The sequence below is a fragment of the Mauremys reevesii genome, linkage group 22, assembly GCF_016161935.1.
Source record: "Mauremys reevesii isolate NIE-2019 linkage group 22, ASM1616193v1, whole genome shotgun sequence".
Lineage (NCBI taxonomy): Eukaryota > Metazoa > Chordata > Testudines > Geoemydidae > Mauremys > Mauremys reevesii.
Window position 1 is genome coordinate 5248161 of NC_052644.1, and position 19284 is coordinate 5267444.

The 19284-nt window shown below is 60.4% G+C and overlaps 2 protein-coding genes across 2 annotated transcripts in view; both read left to right on the forward strand.

Moving 5' to 3' along the window:
• Positions 1–1005, forward strand: part of PRKD2 (protein kinase D2) — a 32708-nt gene extending 31703 nt beyond the window's left edge. The window contains exon 18 of the mRNA XM_039510993.1: positions 289–1005. Coding sequence (XP_039366927.1) covers positions 289–507 — 219 coding nt within the window. The 3' untranslated portion in view covers positions 508–1005. The remainder of the gene's footprint in view (positions 1–288) is intronic.
• Positions 1006–13636: 12631 nt separating this feature from the next.
• On the forward strand, positions 13637–14605 carry LOC120388806 (probable G-protein coupled receptor 132). The gene has a single exon (XM_039510890.1). The coding sequence runs from the start codon at positions 13637–13639 to the stop codon at positions 14603–14605; it is 969 nt and encodes a 322-aa protein (XP_039366824.1).
• Positions 14606–19284: the final 4679 nt, after the last annotated feature.

Sequence of the window (19284 nt, forward strand, 5' to 3'; positions counted from 1 at the left end):
GCACTGACATATCCCAGCTGGCCCAGTGCAGGGCAGTTCTGGTGTTGTCCACTGGGAGGCAGCAGTGACACAAACCAGCTGGCCCGTGCAGGGCAGTTCTGGTGTTGTCCAGCAGGGGGCAGCAGTGACACACCTCAGCTTGCCCAGGGCAGGGCAGTTCTGCTGTTGTCCGCTGGGGGGCGATACTGACACATCCCAGCCCGCCCAGTGCAGGGCAGTCCTGGCGTTGTCCAGCAGGGGGCAGCAGTGATGCACCTGGTCCCTGTTAACCCCTTGCTGCCCCTGCAGGATTACCAGACGTGGCTGGACCTGCGGGAGCTAGAGACCAAGATGGCCGAGCGCTACATCACCCATGAGAGCGACGACGCCCGCTGGGAGCAGTTCGCCGCCGACCACACCCTGCCCTACCCCGCCCACCTGCGGGCCCCCCGGGGGCCGCCCCCCGAGGAGGAGGAGGAGGGGGAGGGGGAGCTGCAGGGGCTGACAGAGAGGGTCAGCATTCTGTGAGCCTGGCCCCCGCACCCCGTGGCAGAGAGAAGACCCCCCCCCGCTCCGGTTGAGGGGGAGGGACAAGACGGACCCCCGGGGATGGGGTGAAGGACACCCCTGCCCCCGCTTTGTGCGGCGGAGACGTGGCTCCCCCTGCTGGCACCAGAGCAGACAGGACGGCTCCCTTTTCCCGACTGGTGCATTGTGACGAACTCCCCCGCCCGCCTACCTGCACGCCCCCCCTGCCCACAGGGGCCACCCTCAGGAGCCCCCGAGCAGGCGCCCCTAGGGCTGAGGAGAGGCAGGTGGGGGCCCGGGGATGGGCTGGGGGCCCCAGGACATGGCGAGGGGCCTAGGCAGGGCGTGACGCCTGGCACGGCTGCTGAGGTCGCTTGGCGCCCATCTGGACGGCCCTCGGCTCCCGTGGCGCCCCGGCCAGTGCAAGAATGGAATAGAAGAGGACGGGCTGAGAGGCCCCAGGGCCTCAGGGAGGGGGCCTGGCAGGGGCCCAGGCTCCTGGGGAAGTGGGGGGGGGCCTGGCGCTGTGATCGGGGGCTGAGGGCATGAGGGGGGCAGAGTCCCAGGCGCCTGTCAGGGACCTGGGGGTGACTGAGGGGTCCCAGCGAGGTAGCTGGGGAGTGGGGGGAGGGTGCAGGATGTACTTTGCTCCCATGGTTAGGACAGGGGGGTGTCCCAAGGGCATGGGGTTGGTGTTAGGGGCCTGGGCTATGGGTGAAGGCTTTTGAGGGCATAGGGGCCCCTCCCTGCACCGACTTGCCCTGGGGGCAAAAAGGGGGGTCTCCATTTTGGGGAGCACAGAAGGAGCTGAGCCCTCCCCCTCCTGTCTTCAGCGGGGTAGAGGGGAGAAGCATCCGTCCCCCCGCCCCAACCCCTGCTGGCTCCAAGCCATCTCGGCCACACCAAAGCCGCCCTAGGCCGAGCCTTCTGGATCTTGACACCCTGCTCCACGTGTGGCCTGCGTGGCCATGTGCATCCTGGCCCGTGCACACGCGTGTTCACGGCGGGGCCAGGGGACGGGCGAGTAACTGACGAGGCCCATGGAGCTGGGACTGATCGACGCCGCCCTCCGGTGGATACTCGTACAGGGACGTGTGTGTATAAATAAATAGTGAACAGAACCCGCCCAGCCTGCCTTTGAACTGAAATATACTTGACCCCCTGTGTGGGGGGACGCTGAGCCACCCCCGCCCCCCAAGCTGGAACGGACTGGGTGGGCGTGATCGCCCTGCACTACAGCTACAAGCCCCAGGTAGTGCTAGGGGTGACCCTGCCCCCCTGTAGGGCACAAGGCGCAGGGCTGGGGGTCGCCTCCGAAAGTTTCAGATTTAGCCACACTCCAAAGTTATGCTCCGGAGCCATGGGTTCTAATCCTGCCTCTGCCGCTGGCTGCGGGCAAGCCCCTTCCCCGCTCTGTGCCTCAGTTTCCCCAGCTGTACAATGGGGATAAAGACACAGACCCTGCTTGATAAAGTGCTCTGAGCGCTCCAGAGGGAAAGGCCTCGATCCGAGTTAGGGGTGGTGGTTTATCTCGTGTGGGTTTCTTGTAAAAGCAGTGCCTGTTTGGGGTGGGCATTGGAGCCCGACTACGCGGGACAGGCAGGAAAACAAGTGGATCCTCGCGGGTTGGGTCAGCTCTGCTCCCGCCCGGGGGGCTGGCGTGGAGGCAGCTCCATGCGCTGCTCCGGGCGGACTTGGGTAGAGTTTGCTTGTGGCCTGTGCGGCTCTCTAGCATGGATGCTCGTTATATCACTTTAAAGTTGGCTTGCACCTGTAAATTGACCGGCACCAGTTCAGCTGATAGATACAGTACCAGGTTTAAAGCACTATTAAGGCATCCGTATGGAGGAGTGGGCGCAGCCTTGTGTCCGCCAAGGGTCTCCTGTTCACACCCCTGACCCAGGCACTTGGGCCAGGAGAAAATCTGTGTGTTGAGCCAGACCCAGTGGGTATCCAGTCCCGCCTTCAGGGTGACTGGGGCTCTGGGGCATTAAACTTGCCCCTGCAGGAGTCGTCGGTGCTTGGCACCCCCTGTAGCTGAGGCGAATGGAGGTCTGTTTGGAAGTGCTTGGAGCCCAGGGTTGTGCCTGTGAAGCCGGGGCTGGTAATCATGGCTGGGATTAGCGCACAGGTGTTGATTTCTTCCCTGTTCGGATCTCTCCATGTTCCAGCCAGAGAAGAGGTAGAATTTGTGACCATGGAGGGCAGGCTACCCGGGCTCTCAAATAATAACAATCCCTAGCGCTTTTCAAAGGAGGGTGGTCTTATTCCCATTCTATGGCTGTGGAAACTGAGGCGAAGTGAGGGGACGGGTCTTGCCTGTGGCAGGCTGGGAACAGACCCCAGTGCTGCCCAGTGCTCTGCTCGGCCACACTGGTCAGAGACAAAGCAGCGTGAAAGCGCCACGCAGAGCTGCTTCGCCGAAGGGTCCTGCGTTGACCCTGGCCCGAAGCTAAACAAGGCAGCGCAGTAACAGGAAGCCGAAGCAAATGCCACGTGAGCCCCGCTAGGATCTGCAGAGGATCTGAGTCAGTTACAGCCCTCCCAGAGGCAGGTTGGCTCTTTAGCTTAAGCTGTACCGGGTCCTGCATTTAGCTCAGGAGGGCCCCGGTTCAGTCCCCAGGCTGTCAGCTGAGAGTTGTGCCTGTCTCCAAAACAATCAATCTGTGGCTTTGTCCCCAGGCACCTCTGCTGTCCCTAAACAGAGCCTAACTTTGCTGGCTCCAGAGCTCTGGTTTCCCCAACCCGAACGCAAGCTCCCATCACTCAAGGTACCGTGCAGTGTCCTGGAATAGTGGTAACCCTTTAAATAGTTGGGGAGCCCTCTAGAGGCGCTCACTGTGTTCCAGGTTTTCGCCGAGTAGCCGGGTGGCTAGGTAGCAGGGCCTGGCTAGTCAGGAGCCGTGGTTAGACCCCGCTGTGCCCATGGAGGGTCTTCCTTACAGGTGGAGCTGGGTGGTGGAACTGCACCCAAGACGTCTGAGCATCTGTGAGACCGAGGCGCGGGAGACTGACGTGTCACTTGCCCTGGCTGGAAACTTCTGCCCCCGCCCTTCTTTGTGCAGCTCTAACGCCCCCATGGGTTGGAGCCAGGACGTGCGAGGTGGCGGGGGGTCGCCCTGAGGACAGAGATGTGCTGGACCCAGTCCCAAGCTGCTGGCTCTCCCAGTTGAGGTGTTGGTTGACCTTGTATCGAAAGACCAGGAGGCAACTAGTTGAAGGTAGCGCTAAGCCCATCTCCCTTAAAGGGCCATCCCCTCCCCCAACCACTAGGCTTCAGGTTTAGGGAGGCGGGGTGAAATATGTGACCCTCCGCAATGACAGAAGGCGTCTTGACTCCCACTCGCCCCCACCCCCCACATCTGGGAGGGGAGTGGGGAATCGAGTGGGTTAGAACAAGGGGAAGCCAGGCCTCCTGGGTTTTATTCTGAGCACGGGGCGGGGAATAGGTTCCTGTGGTTAAGCGGAGGGGAGGTAGGGAGGCGTCTATCCCCCAGCTCCTCCGCCGACTCGTTGTGTGACCTGAAGCGGAATAACCGTCACTCTCGGCTCTGAGCCGTCAGTCGGTTTCTGAGGAACTCCAGGGGACCTAATGACTCTGCATCACGCCAGGAGCCGCAGTGGAATGCCCGGGCCCGTCTGCACGGTGCAGGGAGACAGGGCTGGGAGTCGGGGGCCGTCCCCTGCACCTGGGGCCATTTCTCGGTTTTCTGCTGCTGTGAATCCCCAGCGGCTGACGGACGTAAACAGGAAACCACCGAGAGCAACTCTCTGGGTGGGGAGCTTAGGGCACCTGGGAGCCAGTGCGCCCCGACACCAGGCCTGCCTAGCCCCAGGGACCCCGCCAGAGATCAGGGCAGGGGAGCGTGGTGTTCCCAGGCCTGCAGTCGTGACCGTGGGTGGCAGATGGTCACAGGGGGGGCACAGATTTGGTTGGTTCCTGTCTGCACGCCCGGCGTGACTCACTTCCGGCTGACTTGTGAATCATAGAATCAGAAAATATCAGGGTTGGAAGGGACCTCAGGAGGTATCTAGTCCAACCCCCTGCTCAAAGCAGGACCAGTCCCCAACTGAATCATCCCAGCCAGGGCTTTGTCAAGCCTGACCTTAAAAACCTCTAAGGAAGGAGATTCCACCACCTCCCTAGGTAACCCATTCCAGTGCTTCACCACCCTCCTAGTAACATAGTGTTTCCTAATATCCAACCTAGACCTCCCCCACTGCAACTTGAGACCATTGCTCCTTGTTCTGTCATCTGCCACCACTGAGAACAGATAGTTGAAAGCAGCTATCAAATCCCCCCTCACTCTTCTCTTCTGCAGACTAAGCCCAGTTCCCTCAGCCTCTCCTCGTAAGTCATGTGCTCCAGCCCCCTGATCATTTTTGTTGCCCTCCGCTGGACTCTCTCCAATTTTTCCACATCCTTCTTGTCGTGTGGGGCCCAAAACTGGACACAGTTCTCCAGTGCTGAATAGAGGGGAATGATCACATCCCTTGATCTGCTGGCAATACCCCTACTTATACAGCCCAAAATGCCATTAGCCTTCTTAGCAACAAGGGCACAGTGTCGACTCATATCCAGCTTCTCGTCCACTGTAACCCCTAGGACCTTTTCTGCAGAACTGCTGCTTAGCCACTCGGTCCCTAGTCTGTAGCAGTGCAGGGGATTCTTCCGTCCTAAGGGCAGGACTCTGCACTTGTCCTTGTTGACCCTCATTAGGTTTCTTTTGGCCCAGTCCCCTAATTTGTCTAGGTCCCTCTGTATCCTATCCCTACCCTCCAGCGTATCTACCACTCCTCCCAGTTTAGTGTCTGCGAACTTGCTGAGGGTGCAGTCCACGCCATCCTCCAGATCATTAATGAAGATATTGAACAAAAACCGGTCCCAGGACCGACCCCTGGGGCACTCGGCTTGATACCGGCTGCCAACTAGACCTGGAGCCATTGATCACTACTCATTGAGCCCGACGATCTAGCCAGCTTTCTATCCACCTTATAGTCCATTCATCCAGCCCATACTTCTTTAACTTGCTGGCAAGAATACTGTGGGAGACCGTATCAAAAGCTTTGCTAAAGTCAAGGAATAACACGTCCACTGCTTTCCCCTCATCCACAGAGCCAGTTATCTCCTCATAGAAGGCAATTAGGTTAGTCAGGCATGACTTGCCCTTGGTGAATCCATCTGGTGAAGCATCAGTTGGGGGTTTCTAGCGGCTCGTGGCTTTCAGAGCGTCTCCTCCAGCCGCCCCTCCATGCGCTATCTGGCCTGTCTGTCTGGGGCTCCTAAGGGCGGCTAGTTTAGTACACGAACAGTATAGGGGTAGTAAGCCTGGTCTTGTATTGATCCAGCGCCTCTCAGCCAGCAGAAGCCCAGTGCCCGTCGCAGGCGATCCACGGAGGGGCTGCAGCCATCGCTGAATTGCAGCCACTTCTGGGGTGGAATGTGGTGCGGGTGGCAACGCTACGCAGCCATTTGGGGTGCTGTCTCCCCACCCCACCACAAGCACCACAAATCCTCCCCTCCCCACGCTCAGCTCACCAACAGCACCTCGTATTTCTCAGCAGGGGGTGCCGTGCTGCTGGGGGTGGGGCAGGGGGCTCAGCGAGGTGCTGTGGGGGTGGGGCGGGGGCTCGGCGAGGGGCGCTGTGCTGTGGGGTGGGGTGGGGCGGGTCTCGGCGAGGGGCGCTGTGCTGTGGGGGTGGGGTGGGGACTCGGCGGGGGTGCCGTGCTGCTGTGGGTGGGGCGGGGGCTTGGCGAGGGGCACTGTGCTGTGGGGTGGGGTGGGGTGGGGTGGGGACTCGGCGGGGTGCCGTGCTGCTGTGGGTGGGGCGGGGGCGCTGTGCTGTGGGGGTGGGGTTGGTGCGGGGCTCAGCGGGGTGCTGTGCTGTGGGGTGGGGTGGGGTGGGGACTCGGCGGGGTGCCGTGCTGCTGTGGGTGGGGCAGGGGCGCTGTGCTGTGGGGGTGGGGCGGGGCTCAGCGGGGCGCTGTGCTGTGGGGTTGAGGGGCGGGGCTCAGCAGGGGTGCTGTGCTATGGGGGTGGGGCGGGGGCTTGGCGAGGGGCGCTGTGCTGTGGGGGTTGGGGCGGGGCTCAGCGGGTGCGCTGTGCTGTGGGGGTGGGGTGGGGCAGGGGCTTAGCAGGGGCGCTGTGCTGTGGGGATGGGGTGGGGTGGGGCGGGGCTCAGCGGGGGCGCTGTGCTGTGGGGGTGGGGTGGGGGCTCGGTGAGGCGCTGTGCTGTGGGGGGTGGGGTTGGTGCGGGGGGCTCAGCGGGGGGCGCTATGCTGTGGGGGATGGGGTGGGGTGGGGCGGGGGCGCTGTGCTGTGGGGGGTTGGGGGGGCGGGGGGCGCTGTGCTGTGGGGTGGGGCAGGGGCTCGGCGGGGGCGCTGTGCTGTGGGGTGGGGTGGGGCGGGAGGCTCGGGGGCGCTGTGCTACAGGAAGTGCTGTCCTAGGTCCCCGCTCGGACGCTTTTCGTGGGGTGTCAGGCCGAACCCGGCCCAACTCCTGCAGTACCAGCCTGCCCCCTTCATGCCTCCACCGCCCTGACTCGGGGGCACCGCCCAGCGTCCGCTCCCAGGTGCAGGGATCCAGGCCAGGTACTTCCGGGCCCCGAGCCACTCACAGCCCTCAAGTGCTTTTGCTTTATTTGCCTTCACATTTTTGCAGCTTGGTCTGGGCTCTCCACAGCCTGGCCCTGCCCCCCGCCCAGTTCTCCCCACTAGTGGTCCATGCCCGGGCCCCGTCCTCCCCCCCCCCCCCCGGCGCTGCCACCGCCTTTCTGATATCCAGGACTTGGAGATCCCAGCCCCAGGCAATGCCCCTGCCTGTCCCTGGGGAGGGGAAAGATGTTTTGGGCATTTGAATTATGACCCCCCCTGCACAGCCACCTCCCACCCACCGTCCATCCACCCACTGTCCATCCCCCACCATCCATCCACCTCTCACCCACCGTCCATCCACCCACTGTCCATCCCCCACCATCCATCCTCCTCCCACCCACTGTCCCTCCATCCACCCACTGTCCATCCCCCAGCATCCATCCACCGTCCATCCACCCACTGTCCATCCCCCACCATCCATCCTCCTCCCACCCACTGTCCCTCCATCCACCCACTGTCCATCTCCCAGCATCCAACCACCTACCACCCACCGTCCATCCACCACCCACCCACTGTCCATCCCCCACCATCCACCCACCCACTGTCCACCTCCCACCCACCATCCATCCATCCACCTCCCACCCACTGTCCATCCACCCACCATCCAAGCACTATCCATCCCCCACCATCCATCCCCCCACCACCCACTGTCCATCCACCCACCCGCCATTCACTGTCCATCCACCCACCATCCATCCATCTACCCAACATCTTTCCACCCATCCCTGCATCTCCCCATTGATGGATCCACCCCTACCACTCATTCAGCCATGCCCCTATCCGTTTAGCCACCCCCACCCACCCATCCATCCTGCACCTGGGACACCATTTCGCCGCACTGTGACAGGGCCCTCATTTATAGCCAGAAGAGCAGGTGAAATGGCCGTAGCACCCAGGGGCAGGCGGCATTGGGGGAGCGTGCGCAGCGGCTGTGCGTGGTGCAAGGCAGCTGTGCGGTGGCCATGTATGGTGGTGAGCGCCTGTGCCCAGTGGCCATGCAGGGTGTGAGGTGGCTGTGCGTGGCATTGGGCGAGTGTGCCCGGTGGCACTGGGCGAGCGTGCACAGCGGCTGTGTGTGATGATACCTGCGTACGAGCGGCAGTTGTGTGCTGACCTTGCTTGGCGCTGGGCCAGCGCATTGTGTGCGCGCGCTGCCCGTGCTGGCATGGTATGGAAACGGGGACACGTGCGCCATTGGTGATTGCAGAGCCAGCCCCGCGAGCTGCTTCTGGCAACGTCAGCAACGTTTCCCTCTTGCCCAGCACCTGCCAGCCCTGGTCGCCCCCCCAGGGACCTCAGCCCTCTGCCTGCCCTGGGGAGGGGAGGACGTGTCAGGGGCAGACGGGCCCAGGGCTGGGCCACCCCCCGGCCAGCCCTTGGAAACCCCCTTCCTGGTGTGTGTGAAATCCCGGACTGCGCTTCCTAGCAATCGCTAGGTCGGGACTGCGGGGCGGGGGTGGGGGTGGGGGTGGGCAAGGGTGTCTGCTGGCGAATGGCAGCAGGGCGGGCAGAGCTCCCAGCCATTCACACGCCAGCTGGGGTAGCGAGGGCGGGCGGGCGCGGGGGAGCCTTTGGGGCTGCAAAGGAGCCGAGATCTGAGGATGCATCTGTGCCACTGAGCTGCTCCGGTGCCAGCGTCCCCCCAGGCTGGGGGCTTCCACTCAGCTCTCCAGAGACCCTCCCTGGCGACTTGGTATGTGCCTGTCCCCCCATCCCCCTGCTCTTGAGATCAGTCCCTGGGGAGGGGAAGTGAAAGACTGGGGCATGCCCCCACCCCAAGCCGTGCATGCTGCCTAAGGGGCAGGGGTCGGGGGGGGGGCAGACATGGGGGACTGCTTGGTGGAGCAGGGGAGGGAGTGTGAGGGGGGTGGTGAACAGCAAACCCCTCCCTGCCAGATGCCCCCTCCCCCAGGGCCCCACAAGTAAATAAACTGCAGGGGGCGCGGTTTTGGAGACGGGGGGGCTGAGTGGGAGGTGAGGGCACATGTGTTATACCTAGGGTGACCAGACAGCATGTGTGAAAAATCGGGGGGGGGGGGAATAGGAGCCTATATAAGAAAAAGACCCAAAAATCAGTTCTGTCCCTATAAAATGGGGCTATCTGGTCACCCTAGTTATACCGGGGGGTGGGGGGAAGGGTAAATAGAGGCAGGGGGATGGGGTGCTACATCCAACCCCAGCTGTCTTGAGGCCACAGAGGTGGTCCCCCATCTCACACGGACATAGGGGGCACTGGATGGGCCAAGCCAGCTGTTTGCCCCCCAACTTCTCCCAGAGCCGGCACCAAGCCCACCCCACCCTCCTCCCAGGGCCCTTTCCACACGCCAACATGCCCTGCACACACACAACCCACACGGCATATGCGTCACCCCTTGGTACACAGGCTCCCCCACACACGTCACTGTTACACGTCATCCCCTGTGACAGAGACATCACATTTCACACCCAGCCAGGTCCCTGTGCAGCTCCAATGCCTACAGCCATGCAACCCTGCCAGAGATCCCCAACCCCTGTACAAGGGTAGGTTGGTACCATTATCCCCTGTGCTGTGGATGGGGAAACTGAGGCACGGAGTGAGGCCGTGACTTAGCTAAGGGCAGCGGCAAAGCCAGGAATAGAACCCAGGCAGTCTGACTCATAATCCCCCCATGGCAAACATTTTCCCTTCCCAGGAACAGAATCCAACTCCCCCACTCTGACCTCTAGACCTCACTTCCCTCCAAGAACTAAGGACAGAACCCAGACATCCTGATTCACAATTCCTCCCGCAAATCTAGTCCCTTCCCTGAACCAGGAACAGAACCCAGGAGTCCTGATTCCCCAGCCACCCCTGCTCTATCCCCTTGACCCCACTCCCCTCCCAGAGCTGAGGCTAGAACCCAGGAGTCCGGGCTCCCAGGCCAGTGCATTGTCTACTATACCACCCTGCTTCATACAGGTACCCCCTGGCTCCCATAAAATCTGCCAGCTGCATGTGCCACCTTGGCCCCCTCACTGAGCACAGTGCCCCCTAGTGCGCCAGCCTCAGTTCTGCTACCGCTGTGGGAGCTCCCCCACTCGTTGTGCGGCAGGACGGGGCTCCCTCCCCAACAGCCGCACGGCCGGCTGCTGCATGCACCATTCACCACCTGGCGCATGTGTTCAGTGCTCGGGCAGCCCAGGCAGGAAGCCGGGCCTCAGGGTAGTGTCGTCACTGTCGTGGGGTGGGAAAGGAAATGGTCTCGCCACAGCGCACCTCAGCCACCCTTAAAGAGCCAGGATGCTGGAAGCCGGGTGTGTGCGGGGTTGGGGGAGGCAGGTCAGTGGCCCGCTGGCGACATGCACGAGCATGCTGAAGTGGGAGGCCTTGGGAGTGCCAGAGGCACGTGGGCTGTTGAGTTCCTAGGCCAGGCTTTGTTGTGTTCAGTGTCGGCCGATGGCCTCATCCCACTGCAGCCGGTGGGTGAAACCCTGGGAGAGCTTGTAAAAAAAGATTGTTACATATGTGTATCACGGTAGCAGCTATGAGCCCCAGTCGTGGCCCAGGCCCCCACGGTGCCAGGAGCTGTACATTCATATTGCTATTAGGGGTATCACGGTAGCAACTACGAGCCCCAGTCATGGCCCAGGCCCCCACGGTGCCAGGAGCTGTACATTCATATTGCTATTAGGTGTATCATGGTAGCAGCTACGAGCCCCAGTCATGGCCCAGGCCCCCACGGTACCAGGAGCTGTACATTCATATTGCTATTAGGTGTATTATGGTAGTGCTTAGATGCCCCAGTCATGGCCCAGGCCCCCACCATGGCAGTAGGTGCTGTACATTCGTATTGCTATTAGGTGTATTACGGTAGCACCCAAGGACTGCAGTCCGGCCAAGGACCCCATTGTGCCTGGTGCTGTACAAGCAGAGAACAATGACCTTGTGTTTTCTCACCTGTTCGCTCATTGGTTCCCCCCACCATGTGTGAAAAAGACAGTGAGGCCGGATTCCTCACATGTACCGTGAAGAATGCGGACTCAGTGCGCGGCTGTGTGCATCCCTCATATGTACTGCAAGGAGCGGTAGTTACGCTGGAGGGTAGGGGTAGGATAGAGAGGGACCTAGACAAATCAGAGGATTGGGCCAAAAGAAATCTGATGAGGTTCAACAAGGACAAGTGCAGAGTCCTGCACTTAGGACGGAAGAATTCCCTGCATTGCTACAGACTAGGGACCGAATGACTAGGCAGCAGTGCTGCAGAAAAGGACCTAGGGGTTACAGTGCATGAGAAGCTGGATATGAGTCAGCAGTGTGGCCTTGCTGCCAAGTAGGTCAACGGCAGTTTGGGCTGTATAAGTAGGGGTATTGCCAGCAGATCGAGGGACATGATCATTCCCCTCTATTCGACATTGGTGAGACCTCATCTGGAGAACTGTGTCCAGTTTTGGGCCCCACACGACAAGAAGGATGTGGAAAAATTGGAGAGAGTCCAGCAGAGGGCAACAAAAATGATTAGGGGGCTGGGGCACATGAATTATGAGGAGAGGCTGAGGGAACTGGGATTGTTTAGTCTGCAGAAGAGAAGAGTGAGGGGGGATTTGAGAGCTGCTTTCAACTACCTGAAGGGGGTGGGGGTGGGGGTTGCAAAGAGGATGGATCTAGGCTGGTCTCAGTGGTGGCAGGTGACAGAACAAGGAGCGATGGTCTCAAATTGCAGTGGGGGAGGTCTAGGTTGCATATTAGGAAACACTATTTCACTAGGTGGGTGGTGAAGCACTGGAATGGGTTCCCTAGGGAGGTGGTGGACTCTCCTTCCTTAGAGGTTTTTAAGGCCCGGCTTGACAAAGCCCTGGCTGGGAGGATTTAGTTGGGGTTGGTCCTGCTTTGAGCAGGGGGTTGGACTAGATACCTCCTGAGGTCTCTTCCAACCCTGATATTCTATGAACGCGAACTCAGTGCACGTGCGTGTGCGCATGCATATGCACGCGCACACACACACACACACGCACACACACACACACGCCACCCCTGGCAGGACCTCGCGCTACACCGCAACAGAGACCAAAGTGCACAGATCGGGAGCGCACAGCCCCTCCCCAAACCCAGCAATGCTCTGCCTCCCAGCCCCACATGTGCCCCTTGCCCCCAAGTCCTGACATGGCTGCTGGGTCTCAGCCCCACATCGGCCTATTCCCCAGCCCAGCCTCATGTCGCTTCTGTACCCACCTGCCCCACATCAGTGAATTTTCTGTTCCCAGCCCTTATTTCTGCCCCAGCCCATCTCAGTTCTGCCCCCCAGCTCCAATTTGCCCCTTGCCCCCAGACCCATGTCAGTTCTGCCCCCTAGCCCGTCACACCTCTGCTCCTTCTACAACCGTGGAGGCTCTTCCCCGCCCCGGGCCTGAGGGGAGGGGCAGCTCCAGCAGGGCCACCTTACTGCAGAGATGGCAGGGGGAGGGGAGCAGGGAGCCGGGCCACCCAGAGACTCCTCTCCTCCCTCCCTTACCCAAAAAAATCCTGTAGGCTTTGTGCGGGGAGGGGGGGGAGCCTCCTCTGCTAGTCTTCTGCAGCTCTGATTGGCTGCTCCCCCCCCCCAGGAGGTGAAGCAAGTGGGAAAGGACAGCCAGTCAGCGTGTGTGTGTGTGTGTGTGTGTGTGTGTGTGTGTGTGTTCTGCCCCCTGCTGGCAGGGACGAGCCCTGTTCTGTGTGTGTGTGTGTGTGTATACGCACGCACTGCCCCCTGCTGGCATGGACAAGCCCTGCTCCGTGTGTGTGTGTGTGTGTGTGTGTGTGCGCGCGCGCGCGCTGACCCCTGCTGGCGTGGACAAGCCCTGTTCCGTGTGTGTGTGTGTGTGTGCTGCCCCCTGCTGGCGGGGTGTGTGTGTGTGTGTGCTGCCCCCTGCTGGCAGGATGAGCCCTGCTCTGTGTGTGTGTGGGTGTGTGTGTGCTGCCCCTGCTGGCGTGTGTGTGTGTGTGTGTGTGCGTGTGTGTGTGCTGCCCCCTGCTAGCGGTGTGTGTGTGTGTGTGTGCTGCCCCCTGCTGGCAGGATGAGCCCTGCTCTGTGTGTGTGTGTCTGTGTGCTGCCCCCTGCTAGCGGGGTGTGTGTGTGTGTGTGTGTGCTGCCCCCTGCTGGCAGGGATGAGCCCTGCTCTGTGTGTGTGTGTGTGTGTGTGTGCGCTGCCCCCTGCTGGCGGGGACAAGCCCTGCTCCGTGTGTGTGTGTGTGTGTGTGCTGCCCCCTGGTGGCAGGGAAGAGCCCTGCTCCGTGTGTGTGCGCACTGCCCCCTGCTGGCAGGGACAAAGCCCTGCTCCGTGTGTGTGTTCTGCCCCCTGCTGGCAGGGACAAAGCCCTGCTCCGTGTGTGTGTTCTGCCCCCTGCTGGCGGGGACGAGCCCTGCTCCGTGTGTAGACGGCACGTGTGCTCTGAAGACACCATTGATGGGGGGCTGGGGGTGGAGGTACCCCACTGCTATTAAGACCCACTCTCTCTTTGCAGCGCCGCCCCCAGCACCATGCTGAACGCCAGCGCCCCCTGCCCGTCCAACGCCTCGCGCTGCGGGGTGGATTTCCAGGTTGGCCAGGAGCTGGTGGTTTCTCTCTACGGTCTCGTCTTCCTGCTCGGCCTGGCCACCAACGCGCTGACCCTGTGGCCCATCCTGCAGCAGGTGCGGCTGGGCAACGTGCTGGCCGTCTACCTGCTGGGCCTGGCCGCCTCTGACGTGCTCTACCTGTTCACCCTGCCGCTGTGGATGCTGTACGTGTGGCGCGGGCACCGGTGGACCCTGAGCAGCCTGGCCTGCCACGCCGCCGGCTTCGTCTTCTACTCCAACATGTACGTCAGCGTCCTGCTCCTCTGCCTCATCTCCCTGGAGCGCTACCTGGCCGTGGCCCACCCGCTCCGCTCCCTGGGCCTGCGGAGCCGCCGCTCGGCCGCCGTCGCCAGCGCCCTGGTGGCCGTGCTGGTTTTCACCTTCCACGTGGGCATCGCCCTGCGCTCCCCGGAGCCGGCCAACGCCTCCTGCTACGACAGCTACCCGCTGCAGCCCGGCGTGGCCCGGTTCAACTACTTCCGGGTGGCCGCCGGCTTCGCGCTGCCCTTGCTGGTCCTGGCGGTCTCCTACCTCAAGATCTTCCAGGGGGTGCGGGCCAGCAGCACCCTGCTGGGCTGGCAGAAGGCCAAGGTGAAGCGGCTCTCGCTGGGCGTCATCGGCATCTTCCTGCTCTGCTTCGCCCCCTACCACCTGCTGCTGCTGGTGCGGACGGTGGCCTCCGCGGTGCTAGACGGCTGCTCCCTCTGCTCCTTCGAGCAGCGGCTCCACCTGCCCTTCTCCCTGGCCCTGGCCCTGTCCAGCCTCAACAGCGCCCTGGACCCCGTCCTCTACGCCCTGGTGAGTGACAGCATCAAAGGCGACCTACGGAAGGTGTTCGGCTACGTGGTGCGCGCCCCGCCGCCCGGCACCGTCACCTCTCTGGCCTTGTGACCGGGGCTGGCACGGCACCGACCGAGGGAGACTGGAGCGGGGATGCCCAGTGGCACCAGAAGGGGGGAGCTATGTGCTTAGGAACGTTGGCCTCGCCCATGGGAGAAAGCCGGCAGCACCATGCCCAACGGCACCAAGAGACGCAGCTGGAGCCATGGGCGGATGCCAAAGGCTGGAGGGGAGGGGTCTGGGGCCCAGCAATGGCTGAGGGGGTGGACTAGATGGCTTGCCAATGAGGCTGCAGAGACGGGGGCATTGTGGGAAGGGGACAGCCGTGCCTCGGAGCTTGTGCTCAGCAGCCGAGCAGTCGCTCTCTGTCGCTGGGATCCCAGGCGCTGCGTGGGGCTTGGAGGGAGCTAAATCTGAGAACTCTGCAGAGAGCGGGATGCAGGACAGGAGATGCTCCAAAGAGGGTGAAGGATTATTTAGGGGGGAGCAATGAAGGGCGATGAAGACAGAGCGGGTAAAGCAGGATATGATTCCCTAACAGCGAGGCTGGGGGATCCTCTCTGCCTGGGACGGAGGCCATCTCACCGAGGACTTAAATCGAGGGGTCCATGGTGTTGAGAAGAGGGCGTCTCCACTCAGGAAGAGAGAAACTGTTAACAAGCCCTCGTTCACTGTCCCAACACTAAAGTGCGGTCCATCAAGTTTTGCAGGTGACTTTCACTGCAGTAACCACCGATGAACATCTTTTAAACCTTTTCTTACAAGGACCCTGAAAGAGAAGGGAAAACAGTCCAAGTCCTGAAGGAGACTTCTCTTTTAACGAGGTGTCAGTGCCTTTAGCAATAAAAGGTTGTTATAGGTAATAGCTCCTGTCTGACAGTCTAAGTAGCATGAAAAGTGGGATGAACTGTTCTTTTTTCGGGGACCGGAAATACAAGGGATTTCTGATGGTCTGAAGCCACCGGTGGAGTCTGATTCTGCCTCCTTTAAGACAAACACACATGAACAGGGAGGAAAAAGAACAACCAAGATAGGAAACGCTGCATCCGTGGCTGGTGCCGTCTCTCTCCTGCAGCCTCATTGCTGGAGAAACACAGGCTCAGCCCACAGGCCGATCAGCCACTCCGAGACCTGGTAAATTTGTAGCAGTGTTGGGGCGGGTTAGGGCCCTGCTTTCAGCGGCCTCTTTGGTCGCAGGCTTGCAAAAGCTGGAGTTGCATTGGGTGGCGGAGCCGGATGCTGATTACACAGCTGGCAAAAGGAGGGAGGAGGAAAGAGGGCAAGAAAACTGACACATGGGGGGGGGGGGCGCAGCAGAGAGCAAGTCTCCCGCCCCCGGTGTGCCGGGTTTGGCTGAAGCAGCTGGAGAAAGATGAATTCACACTGGAGCAGGTGCGGAGAAAGGCTGCTAGATCATCATGGATCAAAGTGCTGATCTCATCAGAGGAGTCTGACGGAGCGGGGCTTGTTTCGTCTAAACCCCAGGCTGCAGGGGGATCCGATTGTGGGGGTGGGGTGGGGGTGTCCCCGGGAAGGGAGAAGAGCTAGCGAAGCTAAGGAGAATGTTGGCACCAAATGGGAAGAAACTGACCAGAGGAGGAGGAGGGAGGGTCTGGGGCAGTCTCCCAACTGGAGCCGCGGCAGGGCAGACAACCATCATCCGCAAAATGGCAACATCCTCCGGGGCCCTCTCTCTGGCCAGGTCTGTTCAGGACGCCTGTTGGGATCAGGCTGAGAAAGGCCCAGTGGTGCCCAGGACGGGGTGGGGCTGGCAGCTGTGATATAAACGCACTCTATGCCAGGCTGGCAAATCTCACCAGCCAACTGACACGCATCCTGGTGACTTCAGACATTTCCTCCCATTTCTAGGCGCTTTCAGCCCGTTGCCATGCCGACCCCTGACATTCCCAGGGGCCCCTTAGCCTCCTTAGCCACACGTCTTTTAACTTAAACGATCCACCCCGGATCTGCCTGTTTGTTGCCAGCTTTTCAGACTCGGTTCCCGGACCAGGCTGACGACTTTTGTCCCCTCGGACAACTGAAAATCCAGGCGTCTTTACAGTGGGCCCTGGGACTACTCGGCCGCGCATGCCGGCGCTGAGATGGTGCTAGCGGCACTCTGGGCCGTACAAACTGCAGGGTGAGTGCCCGGCTAATGAATAAGGACCAGGATCCTGAGCCTTGTGCTTTCTACTCACCCATGGGACCCACTAGTAGATTCCGCCCCCCACCACACACACGTCAGATCCATGAGCAAACTCGGTCAGTTCCAAGACGCAGCAGAGATTTGGCTCCACGGGGACGCAAGGGGATGGAAGCGTGGGGAGCCACAGGGTTTGCCTGGCGATGAAATCGGTTTCAGGTGGTGTCGGTGCCACCTGGGTTGTTATTGACGTGAGCTACAGGAGCACCAACGGGCCCTAACTCAAGCAGAGCTAACATGAATATGTCTGCTCCTCCCAGCTCCAATGTGAATGTACTCCCAGCCACGCCACCCCCTCACCCGATGGCCTAGGAACTGGGGACATGGTTTTCCCGTCCCAGGAAAATAGTCAAGATTTGGGGAAATTTCCCCATCTCGAAGGGAGATAAGAGTCCAAATCTCGAAAACATTCGCGAACCGAACTGCCAACGCTGGTTGGGGTTCAGGTGGCTGGAAACATTTCGTTTTTTAACTTTCTTCATTTCGGTTGAAATGGCAATTAGCCTCAGGTGCTACCGGAAGAAGCCTTTCAAGCCAGGAAACTGCAATGTGCCATTCAGACGACAGCAAGATGGGACATTTTGACAATTTCTAAACTTTTTTTCACCTTTTTATTTTTCAAGTCAAGAAATTCCCCAGAATCGACCCGGCCCTGTAAACAGTTTTGTTTTTCAATGAATCGACTCTTTTGGATGGGAAAAGTCTCATTGAAAATTCCCTGACTTATCAACAGGTCTGGGACATGCCTACACCATGCTAACATCCAACACGCACTGACCCTAACAGAGCGCCCCCCTCTAGTGGCATGGCGCCTACTAGCCTGTTAGCCCTGGGTCTAGGTGTACTTGTGCAACCCCCTCGTGCGTGACTCGCACCAGCATGGACAAGTTGGATTCTGCTGTTCTTAGTCTGGAAAGTTTCTGGGAGGGGAGTGGGGTCTAGTGGTTGGGGGGGGAGGAGTGGGGGCTGGGAGCCAGGACTTCTGGCTTCTATCCCCAGCTCTGGGAAGGGAGTGGGGTCTAATGGATAGAGCAGGGAGGCTGGGAGTCAGGACTCCTGGGTTCTGTTCACCCCAGCTTGGGGAGGGGAGTGGGGTCTAGCGGATAGAGCAGCAGGGGGTGGGAGGGCCTGGGAGTCAGGACTCCTGGGTTCCATTTCCAGCCCTGCCTGCCTGCCTTAAAGACAGGCAGGAGTTTATTAAAAGTGCCGGATCAATGAGGCCTTTTCCCCATGTGTCTGTGCTGTCATGACGCATTCTGGCCCCCAGAGGGGGGTATCGGCTTCTTCTACAGATGCATGAGCCCAAACCCTTTCTCCTTTGCTAGTGCTGGGGTGACTGGCCTGGGGGAGCTGGCCAGGGTCACTGGTGGGGCAGGCCATGGTTGGGGGGCTTGGGGCTGTGATGCCGGCACCCTTCCCCAGCACTAAATCCCCTTAGAAGTTAACTGGGGGGCAGGGCAGTGTTTTGATCCCGGCTCGACCTGCGGACACCGATCCTGTTAATCTCCCGCCCCAGGCCCTAATCCTATTGGAGCTGGTTAAATCTCCCTGGCCCCTTCCCGTCTGCACTGGCTCTGGCAGCTGCAGCCTGGGGACGGGGCAGCCTTCCTGACCCCACACTCCCAGCCACTCTGCTCTCCCCTTTTTCCCACCATCCCTGCTCCCCGGCCTGTTTTAGCATGGCCATTTTCACCATCATTATCCTCCGCCAAAGAGAAGGTGGCTTGATCCCAGTCTGGCAGGAGACAAATATTTAATCCTGGGCTCCTCAATCTAGCAGGGAAGGTCTAACACGATCCAGTGGCTAGGAATTGAAGCGGGACAAATTCAGACTGGAAATAAAGGGGTAAATTTTCAACGGTGCAAATAATTCACAATTGGAGCCATTTCCCCAGGGTGTTGGTGGATTCTCCAGCCCTGGCAATTTTTAACTCAAAATGGGATGTTTTATTAAGCTCTCGAATTCATTCAGGGCCGTTCTCGGGCCTGTGCTCTCCGGGGGGCCAGACGAAATTATCTCTGCATCCATGGCTCTCTAGATGAAGCTGTGACTATGATTAGTGTGGTCTCTTCTGGTCTTAGTTCTACACTCTGTGAATCGCTGTTCTTGCAATGGGCTCTTCCATGTCCCCGTCCTCCCCAGCCCGGTTGCGTGGAGTCCAGCCTGGCCCGGCAGGCAAAGCAGCCCTCTCCTCTGCACAGACGCATTTCACTCCACAGTCGGAAGCCGGCTGTGACCCACGTGCCGGAATTCACAGTTTGAACGAGGATGGTAGACGCTGCTCCGGGATAAGGCTTGTGCCTCCAGTGGGGCTCTGTGTGTGTGTGTGGGGGTGAGATGTGGGAGGGTGTGCCGCATAAGTGGAGCGGGGGGGCAGGCATGTTGTGGGTTTGGTAGGGGCTCTTGTTGGAAGCAGCAGGAATAGTGGGCCCTGGGAGATTTGCCGGGATATGGGGGGACCTAGAGGGGCGCTGCAGGTATTTGGGGGGTATCAGGGACAGCAGGGGATAGGAAGTATTGGGAGGA

Coding starts and splice junctions, on each gene's coding strand:
- LOC120388806 (XM_039510890.1), top strand. CDS start 13,637: ATGCTGAACGCCAGCGCCCCCTGCCCGTCCAACGCCTCGCGCTGCGGG.